Raw genomic sequence first — 22,747 nt, 5'->3', positions numbered from 1 at the left:
TTGCTTTGTGATCCTGGGCAAGTCATTTAACCCTGTTTGCCTTAGTTCCCTCTTGTATAAAATAGGCTGGAGAAGGAAATCATAAACCACTCCAGTATCTTTACCAAGAAGACCCAGAACGAGATCACAGAGAATCAGACATTCCTGAAAACAACTGAATAATTACAAAAAGCACTTGCTTGTACCAGGCACTGTGCATTGTACTTGGAATAAAAATACAAACAAAAAAGATAATGTCAACCCTCAAGGGGCTTCCATTTTATCGAGGGGAAGATTACACATAAAAGGGAATTGAAAAATAGGGGAGTAGAGGAAAATACCAGTAGAGAGGCATTATGTTACTAGATATTATAGCAGCAGTATAGTTAAGACTTGGCAACTGGCTGGATATAGGAAAGGGAAGAAGACTTAAGTTGTAAATATGGATTACTAGAAAGATAATGTCACCCACAAGTTTAGTTAAGTTTAGAAGGATAAGTTTGGGGAGAATATATAATGAGTTTTGTTTCAGAAATATTCAATTTGGGATACCTACGAACTATCCATGTGAAGGCTTTCTAAGTAATATGAGATTAGAGTTGAGGAGAGGTAGTAGAGGTAGATAAAGGGATCTGGGAGTCTTCTACATGGAGACAATCCCTAGATCCAAGAGAGATGCTCCATTTATGAAGGGAGAGAATTTATGGATAGAAGAGAGCCCAAGATAAGGCCTTGAGAGATACCTATGTTCACTGGATGGAAGGAAGAAGAAAAGGAAGAATGAGAAGAGGAAAAGGAGAAACAAGCAAAGGAGCCCGAGGAATGGTCAAAAAGCAAGAGAACTGCCCAGAGAGAGCAATGTAATGAAGGCCAAGGGAAGATGAGCAAATATTTTTATGTTGAATAAATATCCTCACTGAGGGAAGTAAATCTTCCTCCCTCCTTAGTAATGTATTTGATCTTAAGAAATAGTCAAAATTCAATTAGAGGCAAATCTGGTATATATGGCAAGTGATCAAGCAGGATAATAAAGTTTTCCATCCAAAAACAAGGTGCCACAATAAAGGAATAAAAGCTATTTTCTCAAGTGGCTCAAAATAGTTTGAAGGCAATTCTGAAAAAGAATCTCTAAAAGTATTTTGAGCCAACAGTGGCATCTTTGGAACAAGTATAAAGTCTCTCTAACCAACTAAGAACAACATTTTTTTTAAAAGAAAAACTCATTTTTATGTGATCCAGAGAATCCTATGTGTTCCTGAAACCCTTTCAGAGGATTACAGATTCAAAATTAATTTTTATTTCTGATATGGTAAATACCTAAAAACATAAGTCACATAAGCAAAAACTCTTTGGACAGATCCTCAAAAAATTCTAATAGTATAAAGATACTGAGAACACAAGTTTGAGAAGAACCACCGTCATATTTCATGGTCACATGTTCGTTATGTCTGAAAAGTGCAAAAGATTTAAAATGAGAATTTTTTATACTCACATACACCAAAAATCATCTACCTTACTTTAAAAAAAAAGCCTTGTACCTTGGAGTTTTGCCTGTATTGTTCTTATTTCTTCAGTTTGGTTTTGGTTGATCAAACGAAGGTTCTGATTCTCCAATTCCAGCTAAAAGTACACAATGTAATTCAGTTCTAATTGGGTAATATTTCTAAAACAAACTTCTAGATAACCATACTTAGATAACATAGGCATCTCATTACTCTCTGCCTGAATCTCAGTAAACAAAGGCAAAAAAAATGAAAGCTAAGCAATTATCAAGTGAAATTGATCAACACAGATTGTCAACTTAGAAAATTATGGCCTTAAAAATCTTCCTTTTTTCCCCCTCAAAGCAGATTTATCTCAGTGATCCAGATAATTGCCCTAACTCTCCACCTGACTGTACTTCTCTGAACACAGGCATTTTAAAATTATTCACTCAAAGTAGTACTAAAAGGATTTTTAACACTTAATTTATCATATAAGCTAAACATTTTCTGATATTCAGACGTGTAAAACATCAATATCATATTATATACCTAGAAGTTCTATAATTCATCTAAGTTTTATTTATAATTAACTCATTAGAACTGTGACATTTCCAATAACAACTTGTCATATATATATATATATATTCGATATTGTGATTTTTTTAAAAATGCAGGAGAAACCATTGAAATTTAATCTCTCCTTTACAAATTTACCAAAAGACAGCAGCACCACCAACTGACCAGAATTTTACATTTCATTCAGAATCATCACATTTTTCTGGAACTTATCTCTTCAAAACAAACAAAAATGAAAGTAAATACCTCTTGTAGCTTGAATGTCACCCATTCTTTAATTTTGGCTGCTTTCTCTTCTATTATTTTGGCTTCTTGTATTCTTATTTGTTTCTGAAATCACATTAACAATTCTCCAGTGAGATGAAAACACAAATATGACACTCTAAGAAGTAAAAGAAACAACTAAGAGTGAGGAATCTTGGTTTGTATTTCTACCTCTGACACTAATTAGCATACAGACTCAAATCAGCTAACCTCTCAAAGACTCAATTTCTTAAATCTATGAAATGGGAATAATATTTGTCCTACTTACTTTCACAGGACTGTTGTGGGAAAATGTGCATGAAAAGCCACAGAATGTGAATTGTATTTTGAGCTTTCCCTTACTGGAATTAGAAGAGTTATATATTACTGTTTATTCTGTTAGGAAGGGGATTTTTTTTGGAGAATGTTAATAATATACTCACAATAATTTCTGGTTGACTGACTTACGAAATGTTTTTTATCAGTCATTTTAGCCAATTCTTTTGTCTTGTGTGTGTGTGTATACATATCTACATATATATGTATATGTATACATACATATAAAATGCCTATCTATATCACACCTACATACATGTCATAGAAATGTATAATACAGTTGGGATATATGTATGAATGTGAATATATGAATGATATATACCTATATCACAATAAACATTCATATATGCATGTATATGATATAGATTTGAATATACTCATGTATGTAGATAGATATAATGAAGGTATTTAAAGGGAATCTCCGGATTTGCTAGACAGGAGTGTCTCCCAATGGATGGAGAATGGTTCAGGTTCCTTTATGTAGGACCTGTTCTGAACCTTTCTGAAGGACACACACCTTGTTGAAATGACATAGCAACTTGTAACTGATCATGAGTGATAGATAATGGTATCAGAGATGATTGATCATAGAGTCAGAAGGACCTGAGGACAAAGGCTACTCCCCTAAATTTCCAGCAAAGGGCTCTTGGATGGTGGTGGGAGTCAGGGAGGAAGGGAATTTCTCTCCTTTTTTCCTCAGCAGCAATGGCATACAAGCCCATGAAATACCCTTCCTCCTCATCTCTGCCTCTTTGACTTCTCTGGCTTCCTTATAATCCCAGCTAAAATCCCATTTTTTATAAGATGCCATCCTTGCTCGCCCTAAAACTTCTGCCTTTCCTCTGTTAATTATTGCCTATTTATCCTGTCTGTAGCTTGTTTATACATAGTTGTTTTCATATTTTCTCCTCCAATAGATCAAGAGAAGGATGTTCTTTTTCCTTTCTTCATATTCTCAAAAGTAAGCACACTCGGGCACACAGTGGACACTCTATTGACTAAATGACTGAAAAAACTGGGAAAGTACATCTAGAAGATCCAAAATATCTATGAGACAACTAAAAACCAAAGGAAAGAATAATCCAGAGAATGATGCAGCATCTCATCACATCCAGTCAGGGTTGAAGCATCCAGACACATATGTATGTACACATGGCCCCCTCTCCCCATTTTTTATCTCTCCTCCCCTTTTCTAGATGTGTGTGTGTGTGTGTGTGTGTGCAAGACTTGAAAGAAAAAAATCAAGAAGAAAACTAAGAAATACTAAGATTTAGAACCTACATTTTTTTGGACAAAGGGGGAAGATAGATTGCTCAGGCTTCTTCTGTAAGCTTTCTTCTTTGTTTATTATTTTAACCCTCAGCATGTTTCCCTGAAGAGCTTAATAATAAAACTTAGACAACACAAATGAGAATTGTATCCTGCTTTCAGGGCTCAGAACAGAAGAAAATTCTTGAGTCCTTTCCTACAGTCAAAACTAGGAAACCCATATAAGGGCGACAGGAAGTGGAAGTGAGCCAAGGTCGGGGTTTTCTGGTAAAAGAAAAATGGGAGCCTGTGGCACCACAAAGGCTAAAAAACAAACACAAAAAATGAATGTTGAGTCTATTTTCAAATTAATCCCTTCATTACCTCCATATTGCTAGGAAAGGCAAAAAATAAGAGGTAGTCAAGAAACAAGTTAGAAATAAAAACACATATAACTATTTCTAGATACAATAAGAACTTACCACAAAACTCAGAAATGAAGCCATCAAATTTGAAAGAAAAGTAAATCATTTTGGAAGTTCCTTAAAGAAACACTAGTTTTGAAAGATATTTAACAAGTAATACAGAAAAGGAGCTTTATTCTTATAAGTAATACAATTTTATTCTTATAAGTAATAACGTTACTTATTCTTATGTTTCTTTATTCTTATTCTTTATAACTTTATTCTGATAATTAATAAAATTTTTAAGTAAGGACACTGAAAAAAGTTAGCATTCAAATGATATCAATCCTTAATATGATTTTCTTTAAATATCCAATATCTGCACACACTAGCAAACAAAACTAATTTAGGCAAAACAAATGTTCACTACAAATGTAACAAAAAACCTATTCTGTAACCTTTCCAATTTCATAATGAATCACAGATTTAGAGATGGAAAGAACAGCAGCCCATAAGGCCATAGCTATAGCACAAGACTAGAAGGGACAATAGGTCATCTACTTCCTTTTCCCATTTTTCTGATGGAAAATTATGACCCAGAGAAGGTGAAAGGACATCTCTAAGGTCACAAGGTAATAAGTGGCAGAAAACCCAGGTTCTCTGATAACAAATCACTCATTCTTTATAAAATGTTTCCATGAGTCAGCACTTTTGGTACTATAAATTAGAAGTGAAATCCAAAACAAAGGTTTATTTCAGAAACAAACATTTCTATGAAAAAAGTCCTTAATAATAAATATTTTCTTCTTTAAAAAAGTAAATGCTTTCTTATTTGAAAACATACACACAATCAGAAACCCCCAAAACTTAGGAAGTTTCTTCAGGTTCAAAGTGTGTTTATCATTACCTTAGGGCTACCCCCTATTCAAGGATAAGAAAATCCTATTTTTCCTAAAAATTTCTTTTTAACATATTTACTAATACACATAATGTACTGTCACTGGCTGAAATTAAACCTATCATTTCTAACCCCAGTTTTCTCTCCAACATGTAAAAATGTACACAGGGTTCTTTCTCTTTTCTTGTCCTTAGTAACTATGAATAAAGAAATTCATTCATCCATAACGGGCACTGGGATGATGGAATTCTGATTGCTAACCTGTTCTTCAAGTTGGAGTTCCAAGTTCTGTATGGCATCATCCTTTTCTTGGAGTAGAGTCTCCAGATCTTGACACTTTTTATATAATCTCGTCTCAGCTTCACTCGTTTGAATATTAGCTGCTTTTAATTTCTCCTCCATAGCCTGTACCTAGGTAAGATGAAAAATAAAAGATTTTACTTGAACTTAACATCCACATATATCTTAAAATAAAGGTCATTATTGTATCATACTTTTAATCTTTCTCTGATATAGAAATGAATAATAGCAATAAAGGCTAACATTTCTCTAGTATTTTAATATCGGCCAAGCACTTTACCTGCTATGATAATTCAATGAGTCCTCTAAAAGTCCCTAATAAGACAGGTACTATTATTATTATTATTATTATTATACATTATTATTCCTATTTTGCAGATGAAGAAAATTGAGGCACAGAGGGGATAAGTGACTTGCCTAAGATCTGTAATAATAAATAATATCTGTAACAGGATTTGAACTCAAGTTTTCTGATTCCAAGTTCCACAATCTAATCATTATATCACCTAATTGATTAATGGTTCCCCAAAACTTCAAACATATAGGACCTCCATGTAGGCATAGATCACTCTTCTATACTTTCTCATCTATGATTCTTGGCCATATCCTTTCATAAATCCTCTACAGAAGATGCATTCAATGTGCTAGAGGATTTCCTCTAGTTATTTTTGCATTTTAAAAGACACCAATAAAGCATTTAGGATCTCTCTGCTTCTCAGTGACTGGTCCATATCCTTTTCCAGTTGTATAAAAGGATAGTAATAAAGAAAAAACAACTTCATGAAGCTTCTACATACTTAATCGTAGTCCTTAAAAATTTATAAAATAAGATGATTTTTGCAATATATATATATATATACATATATATATATATATATATATACTATCTTAAATATTCCTACTAGATTTCTATCATAAAATTTGCATGATTACTGTGGCACTGAAAGTACTAATTTTTCTCCTTCCAACATTCTATAAGGACAAAATTTATGTTTCCTTAGTATTGTCCTAATTTATTCACCATTTTATAGGACAAAAACAAAAGAAAGAAAAACATGAAAAAATGAGTAGTTTTGGGGAAAGACAACAAAATCTTGGGGGGAAATTAACAAAATAAGCAGGAACTAGGTTATATAAACAAAATAGAAGGGGGAAAGGAAAGGAAAGGAAAGGAAAGAAGACAAAAATCCAAACATGGAAGAAACATAACAAGGTAAAAAGGAAGATAAATGCAATGCCAAAGTAGAGCTTTGGCCTTAGTAAAAGTATCCATAAAGACTGTAGATTCTATCTGGATTTCCCCCCAGTGTTCTATGTGATTACATTAAATAGCTTGGAGGGCCAGGTATTGATTTGCTTGTAACTTCTGCCTGCCCATATCGTGTGGTCATGTGTGTGTATACCCTCCCTTCTTGCTCTAACCTGTGATTTTTATATGAGAGATGATTCCCAGGAAGAAAATTTCCTCTACCAATGACTTAGAGTCTTTGGGAACTACCAGAAGAATTGAGAATTCAAGTAATTTGACTGGATTCCTACAGCAAGATATTAATTGAATGTTTTTATTTAGCATTTATTAAGCATTTACTATATTCAGAGGCAATCATTCTGCAAGTAATTTTAAAATTAGAATATTATTTCCATCCTTTTGTTTCTCACTACCCTTTCAGTATTTCAAGATAAATAAAATTCATTTTCCTGCAGTACCAAATAATGCGAAAAAAAACAAAGCTTTGGAAAATAGAGAAAGTAGGGATAGAGAAAGCTTCCCAATGCCATAAATGATCTCCAAAAAATATGGGTAAGAAAATGACAAATATAAGAGAGAAAACTAAAACACTGAGAAAATAATTCACCTTAGATGCTTATTCAAAAAGTTTACCCCAGTTTAAGGGACTAAAATGTAAAGAAAGGAGAAAATATAAAATAACTTGGGGGAAAAAAGAGACATGGTAGGGAGTAAAAGCAAAGAATCCTAAATAAAGCAATAAAAAAAAAAAACTACCTAGGGAAAATAAAATGAATGAATCCCTACTCAAGGCTTAAAAATGTTTGGCAATTGGCTTCCTGAGGCTTACACAAGACAGGGAACTCAGGTTATTTTAGCTTTACAGCATGAATGCCACCTTTCATCCGTGGGCTCTCTGCAAATGTGAATTCATCTCAGAAGCCAAGGAAAAAAGTTCTATTCAAATATCTACCCATAAGGCTGTATGACTTTCATAATAAAAGAATGAAGGAAAAGAAAATTTAAGAGAGAAAAATATATTCCAGTAGTGATACTGTTTATCCTGGGTTTGGACCTACAAGACACATTGAATATCATTTTGTCCAATCCCTTCACTGTATAGATAAGAAAACCCAGGTGTAGACAGATAAAGAGATTTGTCAAATGTTATAAAAGCAAATGCAATAACTATGATCTGAAGTTAGGTCTTTTAAATCCAAATTCAAAGCTTGCCATATTATGTTACAATGCCCATGTTGTGAGCTCAGCAAAACTAAAGTCACCACTTTTACTTTTCTACTTTCTGACAATGGGAGATGCACTAAAATGTTCTCCCCTAAAAAATCAAAGTAATGTCTAAGATGATGTGAGCCATATCCAAGGTATTCTACAGCTTTGGAGCTTAAAAAAAGAGGAACTTATTCAAAGTCTTGAGATAACTAGAGGCAAAAAAAACCTTCAAAAACCAAAAATCTGATGTAAATAGTTAAAGAATAAACAGAATCAAACCTAATCTTTGACCTGACATCTTCCAGACAAATCTGGTTACCAGGTAAAATTGATGTCTTAGACAAGAAATTCACCTTGAGTAATAAACACTCCAGGTACATAAACTGTCATTAGGAATTTTGTTTGGATTTTTTTAAATGCTAGGAACAAGAATAAATTGGGAATTCCTATGCTGATCAACTCTTAATAAGCTAGTTATGAAATATGGGGCTTTTGTTCCAGTTAAGGATACAAATAAAGATGTCTTCATGCATATTTTTCAGGCCAGACCAAAGTCTTCAGAAACATAAACAATCTTTCATACCATTGCCCAGAGGAAAGAAATCCCCTGATAAGAATGATTTTCACACTCTCAAGAAAAATAAGAAAGAGGCCATGGGCTACAGATCACCAGGCCTGCCTCTCACAGAGATCCATACCATTCCTTGTTCCAAAAAGTTTGGATATCAGGACATTGTGAGAAACTGGGGCTCATTTTGGATATACTATCAGGATTACAGCAAGCAAAGAAAACTCAGTTCAGTTTATTTTTGCATGGCTTGATTACATAGTTATTTCAACAATTCAGAGCCTGTGTAAAGTAAAATCATAGACAAATCCAGATTGGATGTTAAATCAATTACCAATCACCCACACATACAATATCCCCAGGGCAGAGAGTATAAATCCTTTGCCTCTTGTGGCTTTTTCTGGTGCTAGCTGATGTAATTTAGGTGGTATCTATCCTTTCAACCAATTGATTAACAAGCTATTTAAGTGCCTATTGTGCCAGGCACTGAGCTCTCACTACTTAGTTGATACTGGAACACCTGCCACCTCCTCAACTTATGTAGTATTCCTAGAGTTTTCTAAAACAGACTTCAAGGCCCACCATAATCCTAGATCCATTTTCCCTCTGCAGCCTGTACTAATAAAGAAAACAGAGGATTGCCCACTTTTTAATAACATACAGTCCTATTATCCTTGTGGATTAACACACAATCAAAAGTTCACTATATTTTTGAACAAAGAGTGATAAGGCACTCCCCTATGTGCAAATTGCAAAAATATGAATATAAAGACATGATTATCCCAATATGTAAACTGCATTTAATAGAGTTTTCAATTCTAGATTATTTTCTATTTATTTCAGATTCACTGAAAGTTCATTACCCATTCCAATCACATTTTAATCACTATGTTTCTGGCAATTTATTCTGGAATTTATGCAAGAAGTCCAGGATATTTCTCAGGTAGGAAATAAATGAATCAAGTTTTATAAAAAAACAAGTTTCTATAAAATAGAAGAATAGCAGAATATGCTAAAGTAATATGGTATTCTGGGTAAGAAGACTCTTAAATTCTTATTGGGTATCATGAATGACTATAGGAAGGAAAACGTAAAGCTGAAATAAAACTGAAATGAAAAACTGAATGGGAAAGTGAAAAAAAAAGGAGGAATTAACTCTAGACATGGTCTAGGGGGCTGAGTGGAAAGAGGAGGGGCAAAAGAATAAATACAGTCAGGGTATACCTGGGATGTTAGTTGCTCTGAAATAATGATAATAAAAATGCATCACCCCTTTGGTAGTTTGCCTAGGATTAATCTTCTCCGGTATCAGCTTAACCAAATGGGAAGCTTAATGGTGCTTCTGTGACTTTGGCTACTCTAGTATAAATTTCTCATGACGATCTCCATGTTTCTCCTAACACTCCTGTTAACAATGGTGAACAGAAGTCCTGCATGGTGATAATGACTGGCCTTCTTGCTGTTTCTTGAACTATCCTTCACTTTGCTCACATTGTTCTCTTTGCTGCTGTGAGAGCCCAATGGAGATGTCACCTGAATGAGCAATGCATTTGGGTCAGTATGGTTTGGTGACTTTCTCCAGTTTTGTTCAACAGCACATGTGTGGGAGTTAAGACAATGGATGGATGGCAGGAGTAATAAAGACTGAGCTTTGGCAGGGCAGGAATGGTATTAGGATAAGGGGATAAAGAACTAAAGGAGGGCCATCTCCAGTCATCTTGATCTATATCTGGCCACTGGACCCAGATGGCTCTAGAGGGGAAAGTGAGGCAGGAGATCTTGCCCAGCCCTCATGCACTGAAATCCAATTCAGTTGCATGTCAGGGACAAACAACCATCTCTGTGAGTAGTAGGAGGAACTACCCACTGGACACCCAAGTGAAACTGGTTAGTTGGACAACACAAGAGATTTTCCTTTCTTCTATTTTCTTTCTTTCCCTTCCCTTCCTTCTGTCTACAAGGGTATTGTAACCTCACGTATATGTATTCTGCCCAAAGCAATGTAAATTTTGATCTCTGAAATCTCAAAAGATACCTTAGGGTTTACCAGATAGATTAAGACCATGTCTTAAACCCAATTCCCTGATTCTCATTAGTTGACCAACAATGGGTCCTGACTAGGTAAAAGAAGCCATTCCCTCTCTCATTTCTTACTTAGCCTGACTCACTGTTTGAGCATTGCTTCAGTCATACTGAGACCTGTTAAAAGACCTTTGCTTTAAAAGGCAAACGCCTCCCACTGCATTCAGGTCATCTTCAGCTATCTTGATCTATATTTGGCCATTGCACCTAGTTGACTCTGGAGAAAAATGAGGCTGCTGACTTTGCTTAGTCCACCCTTACTTAAATTCAATTCATTTACACGTTATGACATCACCTCCCTGATGAAAGAAGAACAAATGACATTGTTTTCTATACCTGGAATGTTTGACATCAGCTGAAATCTTTCCAGTCCCTGAAGACTTTATACAAAGGCCATCTCCTCCATGAAGTCTTCTCTGATCCCTCCAGGGGGGTTTTGAGGCATTCCCATGATTTTTGGTTTGTACATTTATTAGAACTTAAGTTCCTTGAGAATAAGAACTAGTTTTGTTTGTTTGTTTGTTTGTTTTTTGCCTCTGTATCACTTTGACATATGATAGGCCACCTAATAAATGCTTATTGATTGACTGCTCTGCAAACTTTAAAATGCTATATAAATGTATATTATTATTTTTTGTGTTGCTATATCAAATGCAAATTCATTTAGTGCAGAGGATTTCTTATGCATTTCTGGAGTTCCCTTAGCTCCTAGGGTAGAGATTTGTACATAGAACTTAATAAATGTTTATTGAGTTTTAATTATCAAGATTTAACTAGTAAAACTTTTCTTCTACCCCTGTAAAACCTTAACAAAGTGCTTAGAGAGCGTATGCTTATTAATAATCAAGGGGAAAACATAAAAAGTCAGAATCAAGCCAAACAAGTTTTAGCTGTCTACTGTTTTAAGTCTTGAAACATTTCTCCATTGTTTCTATAAATAAAGTTGTTCAAATTTCAGATGTGGTTCACTTAGAAAGGACAAGATAAATTTAAGTAACAGATAGGCCACAGTCCCATGAGCACTGTTATAGATACAGTAAAATGTCCAGTCACTATAAATCATTAACATTTATTCAGTTCTGCAAGGGCTAATAACCTGATACAACTCATACTTAAGAATGTATTCGTTCTTTATTCGTATTTCCTGTTAGCTTTAAAATTCCATTTAGGGCAATAAAGGGAAAGAATCTCTGCTAGAACATAACAGGATAGGAACTTTGCTTGTTCAGATGTTTTAAAGACTGTGGATTTTGATTAGTTACAGCAAAGAAAATTTTCAATTCTCGACATATTCTTTTAAAAAAAAGTTTTCATCAGAACTGTATATCTGAAACCATCAGTCATGGTGACTTGTTGCTCAGAAATCAAGCACAAGGAATGGAGACTGGACTGCAGAGAAAAACTTTACATTTGACATATAAAAGCTTAGCTTAATCTAAGAAGTTCTCTTTGAGTGAACTTTTCAAGGGAAGAAGTGGCAGACAAATTAAAGAAGTTTAATTACTGAAGTCAGCTTTCCTTACTGTCAAATTAGGAATGCTTTTTAGTAAAAATCACTGAAGAACTGGGAGGAAAATTGAGGTAGGGATAAAAAAAAATCACTTAATTTAATCATTTTATGTTTTAGAGAATCAAGCAATCATGACCTACATTTTAAATTAAAAACATGGAACAAAAAATATCTTAAATTAACATTTTTTTAAGTCTTGATTTTTAGTGTAGGCAGTAAAAGGAAAAAGGAAGCAAAAAAAAAAAGAATTAAGAATCAGGGAAGGAAAGGGAAAGAGAGAAATAGAGAAAGAAAATCAGGGAGCAAAAAATAGATCATAATTGGAATGGAACAACTGGAGTTTTCCTACATCTAAATGTATATGGCACAAAAATGGCTAATAATTTTTAATGATAGTTTTTTACATTGTCTAAATTTCCCCCTTTAGCTATCTTTCTCTCTCCCCTGCCTCTCAAAGTTTCCTAACTTAAAAATACTTTTTTTTTTTTTTTTTTTTTTTTTTTTAGAAAAAGACAACCAAAAAATTCATCAGAACTGGTAAATACAATGAAAATATCTGACATTATATACTATGTTCCACCCCATACCCTGGCTGTCTCTGTAGAGGAGTGGGGGAGATGTCTTTTTATATCTGTGCTGGGGTGTCAATTATGTTCTCTGTAATTTTAAGACACAAAAATAAAATGATTATTTTAAAAGACTATGCCATTTAAAATTTTTGTTACATTTATATCTTGACTTTCACTCTTTCCTCAGTGTGGTAATGAGTGTAGTACCTACTTAGTAAGAATAATTAAGCTATCAAGTTACCAGATGGTGGGCTTTGTCCTACCTCAGTGTGAGAAAGATATTACCTGAGTTTCAACTCCCAAGATGAAATCTCACCAAAATCTCTTAGGTTTCTATTTCCCTACCATGGGGAACTGTCCTGGACTATCTCCCTCCAAAATCCTGGTACATGTGATTTTATCTCCCATAGAGAACTGATATCAAAGGATGTCCCCTATTTACTCAATTGAACTCTATTACTTCTTGTATTATTTGATATTTAATTGTGTTTGCTAAGGACATCAAAATCACTAATTATAGCCCTGAGAGAGAAAAAGAGACTCGGAGGCAAGAGCAAATTAAAATCAACATATTTATTGTTTACTGACTTAATAGGATAATATGTATATATAATATATATATATATATATATTAAAAGGATATTAATAAAGGCTGGATGCTCACAAAACAGATTCTCAACATGTAGAAAAATACAAAGAACATACAAAGAAACAAAGAGAAAGAACATTTTTGAGCAAATAGAAAGAGGCAGATCTAGAGAGAACTGAAGAGATACATGTACCAAATCACAAATACAGAAAGTTTCATGGAGTAACTTTCTCACCTTATAAAGATATTACTGTTAAATATAGTAACAAAAGAACAATACAATGAAGTTTTAAGCTCTAGGAGTCTCCCCTCTACTGTAGTAACCTAGTGAGCTGTGTGACCTTTAGCAAGTTGTATTATTGCTCTGAACTTCCATTTCCCTAGCTATAATATTCAGTTTGATCCCATAAAGATTCCTTCTGACTTTAAAGCCCATGATGTTATAACTATTAAAATCATGTTATGTTTTTCAGAATCATAGACATAAATAGGATATCATATCTTCTAAGGCAGGGGTTCTTAATTTTTTTCTATTTGTGACCCTTTTTCACCTGAGAAAATTTTATGTGACCCTGAATATTTTAGTATATAAAATAAGTATACAAATCAAACATTTACTGATAATAAATTATAGTTTTGTGACCCCCCCCCTCCACATTCAGTTACATGACCCTCTATGGGGACCTGACCCATAATTTAAAAACTTTTTTCCTAAGGTATACATTCTATGGGTAGCATGAAATTAAGTTATATAACTAGATCCAAGCTGCAAGCCTAGGTTTCTCACTTTTACTTTAAAGTCCTATAAGTAAAAATATGTATAAAATAAATTTTAAAATCCATAAGTTACAATACTTTTAAATTAAGTTTACATTTTATCTTTCTGGGATAAGCTACCAAAGAAGTATCAGGAAACACTAAAGTAACTATTTACTGGGTTGTGGTTTTTTAAAACTTTTTCTCAAAACAAATCATGTAAATAGAAATATGTATAGTGGTTCTTTTTGTATAAAGAACTGAAAATTAAAAGAATGACTGTCTACTAGGGAGGGATTGGCTAAACAAATTATGGCATGGGAATGTGCTATATTGTAACAAATGATAAAATAGATTGTTTAAAGAAACCTTGAAAGACTTGTATGAACTGATGTAGCGTAAAGTGAGCAGGACCAGCATAATTTGTATGAAGATAACATCATAAAGAAAAATAAAAGGACTAATGATGAAGTATGCTACTAACTTTCTGAGAGAAGTGATGAAGTCAAGATGTAGAATAACTCATACATAAGGATTTATTTTTTTTCCTCTTCTTTTTTCCAATAAAGGATCAAGGCAGATTGGGAGAGAAAAAGGAAAGAAAAGAGAGAGAGAGAAAGAGAGATGGAGGGCATGGGGGAAAAAAAGGAGGAAGAGGAATGAAGGAAGGAAGAAAAATTTTTAATGCAGAAAAGAAAATAGAAAGTCAGAAAAAAGCACAAGCAGTATAGCTTTAAAAGCAAAAAGTTGAAATTATTATATACTTAAAAAGAAAAGCAAGCTGTATATAAGACACTTTCAGTTTTCTATAGGATCTTCTTTTTCTGTTCTACTATGCATAAAGAAACACAAATTTTATTTGATGTTTAAGTTTTTAATAAAAAGTTAAACTCTTTCATCCTTACTAAATTTATTGTTATAAATTGGAATCAAATTTTTACAATCGATATGAACAGAGTATTAAAGAAGGTATAAAAATCATACCTTGACTTGGTAGAAATAATTTTTAACATTTTAATTATTAATATTAATTAATTATAACTTAGTCAAATACATTTTAATTAATAAAATTGACATTTAATATAATTAATTGATTAATGTTAAAACAAATTTTAAACTGTACCTGTTGAAAAGCTCTCTCTGCTTGACGGTCTGAATCAATAACTTGTCTCTCCAACTGCTGCATCTATGGGACAAAGAAGAAGAAATCAAACATAAAATTTCCAATTCTCATCTAGAAATGGAATACAAATAATCCTTAAGTTCAAATCGTGTCATAAACTGACTTAAAAGTATGTAATATTATTTATCATGTTAAAAGTTCTAAAATAAATTTATTTAAGATTATTTCTAAAAAGTTTTGAATAAATACAAAGGTAAATTATTATTCAGTTGTTTTATAAACAGCTGCTACTTGCCACTGTTCTTCTGTGCTCCTGAGGTAATGTTAAGTAAAACAGAACTCTCACTAAGAGATATGCAAAACTCTTCATATCTAGACTAAGCTTTGAAGAGCTTTTATCTGTTATGCAATATATTGCAATGCAAAGAAAAATAAAAGTAAAATCTCCACCACCCCCCAACTCCTCTGCCCAGTAAGAAGATGAAAGAATAAATTCTTAAGATTTATTTCTCAGATTCAGCTCTGGAAATTCTTCTCAAATCTGTATGAAAGTGATAGCAGTCAATCATCCTGTGGGGACCCCACCTGGGAGTTCAAATGTCCATTTGGGGGAGGAAGGTCAGAGCAGGTGCTATTTTTACATTGGTTAACTTCTGCTAAAGCCATCACCTGAGGATATTAGGGAAAGGAATTTTTTTTCTCCAGCATTCAAGGTTTTTCACCATTTTTCCTTATCTGGAAGGAGATCTTTCTCCATGTTTTCCACTGTAGGTTAGCATTGCACATATTTACTACATTATGAGAAGAACTGATTGTACAAGTTGTAAGTTATAAAAAACAGAGGTGACTTACAGAGACTCTTTCATGTTGCTCAGTTCAGGATTAAATCATTAAACAATAGCACCTTCAAGTTTTCCCTGTTTTTACTCTTCGTTGTTGGTTTTTATTGTCTTCTCCTTCTAGGGCTACTAGGTCATTGATGTTCTTGATGTACACCCTACTTCCACATCCTCAGGACTCTCTCTGCATCTTAGATTTGTGGAAGAGCATGCTCTAGGCTTCATCTAGGCTTTCAGGTTGACTTGCTTGGACAAAAGCAAAGTTTTGGGTCACTACCCTATATGAAGTTACATAACTGAAAGTGGAGGTTTTGAAAATTTTGGCAACAGTAAAACAAAAACAAAAAAAATAGTGCTCTACATCCTGCAGTATCAAATATTCCAGCAAGATTTAATTATTTATGTAAAAATAAACAAGCACATTCATTTCATTAATGTGCAAATATGGTTTCATCCTTAATAAATGGCAAAATTATATTTATACCAAAGAACTGTTTTAAAATAAATTTCTTTATGATTTATTACCAGTAAATGTTTGATTTGTATACCTACTTTCCATACATATATATCTGATGTCATGTAAAAATTTCTTGGGTGAAAAGGGGTCATGGGTGAAAAAGAGTTTAAGAAATCCCAGACTAAAGAATGAAACTCATTTTCATGGCAATCATCTGACCTGCCAGCTGAGTTGATGTTTTCAGGGCTCTGTCCTTTGAAAGTTTCTGGGCAAAGCTTCCATTTTGGTTTGCCTTTTCTAGTCTTCATTTTCTCATGTAATTTTTTTTTTTTATTCTGAGCCAAATGATTTGCCCAAGGTCACACAGCTAGGAAGTGTTGTGTCTAAGGACAGATTTGAACTCAGATTCTTCCTGACTTCAGGGTTAGTGCTCTATCCATTACGCCACCTACCTGTCCCGCTCATATAGTTTTTTACATTTAATACTGAATGGTCCTTGAACGTTAGTCAATCAGTAACATTTATTAAGCATCTGCTAAGGTGCTAGGTGCCAGGTATGATGCAAAATGCTACAAAAGCTCACAAACTTATGGAGAAGACAACATGCAAACAATTCTGTACAAACAAGATATAGACAGTATAAATGGGAGATAATCATTAAAGGGAAAACATTAGCATTAAGGGAGTTTGGAAAAGCCTTTTTATAGAAGGTTGGATTTTATTTGAGACTTCAGAAAAGCCAGAGGCAAATTTGAGGAGAGAATAAATTCCATGAATGGGGGACAGGTAGTGAAAATAAGTTGTGAGGAATGTCTTGTGAGAGGAATAGCAAGAAAGCCACTATTTCAAATTTCTTCCTATTCTTCTAATCCTTCCACTCAATCTGAATCCTCATATGCCCCTTTTCTAAACTTCACCATTGGCATAGACTCACCTCCCCAAAATGATCCTAGCAAGGGTCACTATATTCCCTTTTTAGTAAGCCATGGGACTTAGTGTTTATTGAATTGAATTAAATTCCACCAAACAAAAAATACATAAGTCATCCAGATAGCAAATGGTGAGAGGGGATTCAAGAAAGGAAACTTTTTGACCAGTAATATTCAGATTATCTTGAGTCATGTATGGTTCTATCCCTGTAGCTCTTCAGAACAACCACTAATTTTTCCATTCAAATATTATATTTACATGCAGTAGTCAACCAACTCTGTGATACTAAATATTAATATAATTATTTTGGGAGAATTATATGTAAAGATAGTTTTCAATACTCACTTTTATAAGATTTTGAATTCTGTATTTTTTCTTCCTTTCCTTTCTTCCCTTTTCCCCAAGATAGCAAGCAATCTAATATAGGCTATGATATTATATAGTACATAAAATATAGTACAATCACATTAAACATACTTATACATTCATCAGTTCAGACAATTATGAGGCACCACTACATTAGATTAAAAATAGTCGCTTGCCACTTAGTAGTGTCAAAGAGTGGTATACTAGTGATTGTTTTAAAAACTAGTTCTCCAAAAAAAGAAAAGTATGACAAACTTTTAACTTTAATTTGCATTCTTAACAATTTCTCCAACACTTTATTGTCTAGAGAATCAACAGAACATTAAATCATGTTCGGATTTATAGCAAAATATAAATGCTCACACTGAAAATTTATCAACTAACTCTAGTTAGTTTGAAAGTTAGTTCCAGCAAACTCTTGCTTCTGTTCCTTGTGGCTAGTGACCGCGAAACTGCTAACCTTGTATATCTGACTGCTCTGGAAAACATATGAAAGCTCAAACATCTCTCATTCTGATTTTGAGAGATATGTTGATCTTCCTGAACTACAATTTTAGGAAAGCCCCAGTTATGATTCATTTTATTTCCAATTCTCTGGCTATCACTTTCATTATCTTCCCTTGCTACATCTAATTTACCCTTTCTTCCATATCCATTCCAGTTCTGAAATCAGGAACCATGATCAACTCTGTTGCAATTTCTGAATGAATGCACCAATATATACATCTATTGTTCCAATTACCACCCCTTTCTAGAGCAAAGTTCTCTTCCTTAGCCCTATGTGTATTGTCTTTTTTATTAGAGAGTAAGTCCTTGAGGGTAGGAGCTGTCTTTGCTTTTTCTAGCATTGAGGACAGAGTAAGCATATAGACGGCACTTAAGTGTTTTCTCGTTCATTCATTTGTTCATTAAATTATGAAATATTTTGTTGATCAATGAAACAAATATTTTATTCCTAAAATATCTGAAAACCTGTCACATGAAAAAAATATTTGCTTCATTCTGCTTGACCCCTGAGGGCTTTAAGTAGTTACCTATTACTTAAAACTTCAAGAGACACTTGGATATTTGAGGTTGGGGTAGGGATTCTTTCTTATAGAAAGAACTCATGGTTCTCAAAGATGCTAGATATGAAAATTTAAATAATGTCCAAACTCACTGTCAGTATCTTTGTCTTTCTGACCACCTATTGTTTATTTGAGCAAGGTTGTTTTCTTGGGGCTTATATTGTAGAGCTTGTTCTCCAAGACCACTTCCAAGGCTTCATCCAACTTTTTGATTTTATGATTCTATGAATTAGTAAATTTTTATCCTTTTACCAACAAATAAACTGATATGTATAACATTAAATGGTTAAAAAAAAAAGGGGAAAAAAGTTATAAAATCTAGAGGAGAGAAATGCTTGAAATGATCGAGTACTAATCAGAATAGTCCATCTGAAATATTTTCCCTAAAGTACAGCCAGAGAAATGACCCAATACTAAATGTTTTCTGTCTCACAGAAACCTAATTAAATTCAAATCCCACAACAATGAATAGGCCTAAAGGTCCAGGAATGGAAGCCTTAGTAATTTTTTCTAATATAAACTTTTTGTTCCAACAAAAAAAGATATGATTACAAGAATTCTTTTCATATTAGCCTACAAAGTTCACTTTCGAGTTTCTGAATCCACTTGAGAAATGTCCAAGTTTTCTGAAGTTACGCAAAAGAATAATGGAGCTCTAACTTATAATTAATTGGAAATCTAAAGTTTCAACATTTAGTAGTAACCTCATAAAAATCATTATCTTTATTTTAAGTTCCACAGAACAAAAGGGAAGTGGAGAAGAACATTGTAATAAGTGGATTTGTTTTGCTTGACTATGCAAATTTGTCACTACAGCTTTTTCTTTTATCATCCTCTTCTTCCCTTCCTCCTTCCCCCTTCCTCCTTTCTTTCTTTTTCCTTTCTTTCTTTCTTCCTTTTTTCTTTCTTTTTCTCTTTCTTCTTTTCTTTTTTCTTTTCTTTCTCTCTCTCTCTTTCTCTTTCTGTCTTTGTCTCTCTTTCTTCTTTCTTCCTTCTTTTTTCCTTTTCTTTCTTCTTTTCTCCCTTCCTTCCTTTCTTTCTTTTCTTCTTTCCTTCTTGCTTTCCTCCCTTTTTTCCTTTCTTTTTTCTTCCTTCCTTCTTTTCTTTTTTCTTTCTCACTTTCTTTCTCTCCTTTCTCTTTATTTTTCTCTTTCTTTTTTCCTTTTCTTTCTGGCTTTCTTCTTTTTTCTCTTTCTTTCTTTCCTCCCTTTTTCTTTTTTTTCTTTCTTCCTTTCTTTCCATCTTTCTTTTCCTCAATGAAGAAGATGGGAAAAAGCACTGATCATTGAAAAAAATACATGATCAGTTTTTAAAAGGAAGCAATTTAAAAACATTGCAATGAGAGTTTAATACTGAATATAAGTGAATTATGCTATATAACTCTAATTTCAAATATTTTCTCCTTATTAAAAGTTCCAGGTACCTTTGTGAAGATGTTTCACTTTCTGACTCATCTCACCTTATGGTATCAGACTGTTGGTAGGCCTCTCCATGGCCAACTAGTCAATGAATTTGTTACTATAAAGCAGCCAACATGGAATCATCCAGCCTTTGTTTGAAACCTCCAATGAGGGCCAATTTTTACTTCTTGAGACAATCTCTTCCAAAGTTTGCATCCAGAGACAAGCAAATGTCTCATTTACAGAAGAGCCCCTTGAAATGGTAGAAAATCCCTTTTCTTCTGTAGACTAAACATTCCCAGTTTCTCTAGGACTCATAAGACAAGATGTTAGGGCCCTTCAGCTTCATGATTGCCTGTTTCTGCCTGTCCTCCTGCTTATCAACATCCCTCCTAAAAAATTTTGCCCAGTACAGAACAGGGGTCTCTAGATGGTTCTTACCAGAACCAAGTAAAATAGGAATAGGGCCATCTTAGTTCTGGAAACTACATCTCTCATACATAGCTTATTTAGTCTATTAGGCTATATTTTCAGGCAGCAAGGTAGCACAGAATGAGATTTGAAATCTGCAAGACCTGGATCCAAATTCTATCTCAGACACTTTTTAGTTTGGATAAATCACAAATCTCTGCCTCAGTTTCATCATCTGTAAAATAAAGTAAAAACAGCATCTACCTCCCAGGATTATTGTGAGGAGCAAATGATATAATACATGTAAAGGGCTCTGCAAATCTTAAAGTACTATGTCAATGCAGTTATTATTATTATTATTATGTTAATAATAATAATAATAATAATATGAAACAGCTAGGTAGTATAGTCAGTAGATCATTGGGCCCAGAATCAAGAAGATCCAAGTTCAAATTTGACCTCAGCCATTTACTCGCTGTGTGATCCTGGGCAAGTCAGTTACTCTGTTAATCTCAATTTCTTTATCTGTAAAATGGGGGTAATAATAGCAGTTACTCTACAGGGTTTTGTGATGATGAAATAAGATATTAATTATAAAGTGCTTAGTACTGTTTTTGAGCCATAGTAAGTATATATAGTACTTAAATGTCATTATTACTATTATATTATGCTACTGTCATATTTAATAAATGAATGAAAAGGCAATTTTAGGCTCAGATAGGAATCTTATAGTTCAGTATCATGAATGTCACTCCCAATCTTTTTCAGAAAAATTGATGTCTAACCAAGCTTTTGAAGCCACGAGTTAGTGTTCACATTTACCCCTTAAATTTGTTAAATTTTCTTCAATTTTCTGGTAATAATAAATAATAACAACTAGCATTTACACATATAATTAGCCTCCTACATTCCAAATTCTCCTTTTTATCCTCATAACCCTGGGATTATGCTTCCCAAATCCTGGGAAGTAAATGCTTTTATTATCCCCATTTTACAAATAAGGAAACTGAGACAAACAGAAAACAAGCAAATGCTGCTTTCATATAGGAGACCTTGAAATGCTAGAAAATCACTTTTCCTTTGCAGACTACACATTCCCAGTTTCTCTAGGACTCATAAGATGTTAAGACCCTTCAGCTTTAAGATTGCCTCATCCTACACAATAAGCAGTGTCTGAGGTTGGTGGCTCAATGGTTAGAGCACCAGGCCTGGAGTCAGAAAGACTTGAGCTCAAATGTGGTCTCTAACACTTACTAGCTATGTGAAGTTGAGCAAGTTACTTGATCCTAACTCAGTTTCTTCATCTGTAAAATGAGCTGGAAAAAGAAATGACAAACCATTCCAGTAAGATTGCCAAGAAAACCCCAAATGGGGTCATGAAGAGTCAAATGAAACATAATTGATTCCCAAACTAGGAAGGAAAAAGTAGAAAAAGAAAAGTTGTTTCCTTTGAAACAACTGAACAACTTCCTGACTTCAAGTGCAGTGCTGTAATGAATCACCTAGTTTTAATAAGTGTTAAGGTTTTTTTTTTGAATCCCGAGTCTGCCCTTCCAAGTGACAGCCATTCTTCTCAGCTTTTTGTCCTCAGCAAATATGCTAAGCATGTCACCAATGCCTTTCTTCAAGTCACTGATAAAAAATGTTCATTAACTCAGTGCCAACTTTATAACTTCAAGATCAGGGCTTTCCATTAAAGACTTCCAGCCACACTGACAATGTTAATATAATAATTCTTGGTGTTACCTACTTAATTATTTCTGAATTCAAATAGTACTCACATCCATTGCAAATGCTTTGCAAACCTCAAAGCAATATATATATGCTAGTTATTATTATTTTTATTACATAATTTGGTATAATATCTGCTAATTTTTAATTTTTCTCTCTTCTTATTGATAACGTCTCACTTTTCATTTTGTTAATTTGGATTTAATTTTTTTAAAAAAATTAAAAATTTTAAAAATGATCAAATTGTTTATTAATACCATTGTTCTAAATTATACCATAATAAAATGTTTCCTGTCTTGAATTTAGAACACAGGAGCTAATCCTTCATTTCATGTTAGGCTTTTTATTTCTAATGCCTCTTAAACTTTTACTACTAAAACTGGTGCTGATTGGCCTGGAATTGTCTTGGCAAATGTCCCTGCA

General features: G+C 33.5%; 1 protein-coding gene across 2 annotated transcripts in view; it reads right to left on the bottom strand.

Moving 5' to 3' along the window:
* The window catches only part of PLEKHH2 (pleckstrin homology, MyTH4 and FERM domain containing H2), a 103,151-nt gene that overhangs the window by 60,003 nt on the left and 20,401 nt on the right, over positions 1-22,747 (bottom strand). The window contains exons 3-6 of one of the 2 annotated variants that reach the window (XM_003758307.4): positions 15,124-15,186; positions 5,430-5,579; positions 2,286-2,369; positions 1,518-1,599 (exon numbers count right to left, since the gene is read on the bottom strand). In XM_003758307.4, the coding sequence (XP_003758355.1) occupies positions 1,518-1,599; positions 2,286-2,369; positions 5,430-5,579; positions 15,124-15,186 (379 nt within the window). Of the gene's footprint in view, positions 1-1,517; positions 1,600-2,285; positions 2,370-5,429; positions 5,580-15,123; positions 15,187-22,747 lie in introns of those variants that run through there. The other variant, XM_031950415.1, reaches the window with a different exon arrangement.

Source organism: Sarcophilus harrisii, chromosome 2, assembly GCF_902635505.1.
Source record: "Sarcophilus harrisii chromosome 2, mSarHar1.11, whole genome shotgun sequence".
Classification (NCBI taxonomy): domain Eukaryota; kingdom Metazoa; phylum Chordata; class Mammalia; order Dasyuromorphia; family Dasyuridae; genus Sarcophilus; species Sarcophilus harrisii.
This window is presented reverse-complemented; position numbering and strand designations above follow the sequence as displayed.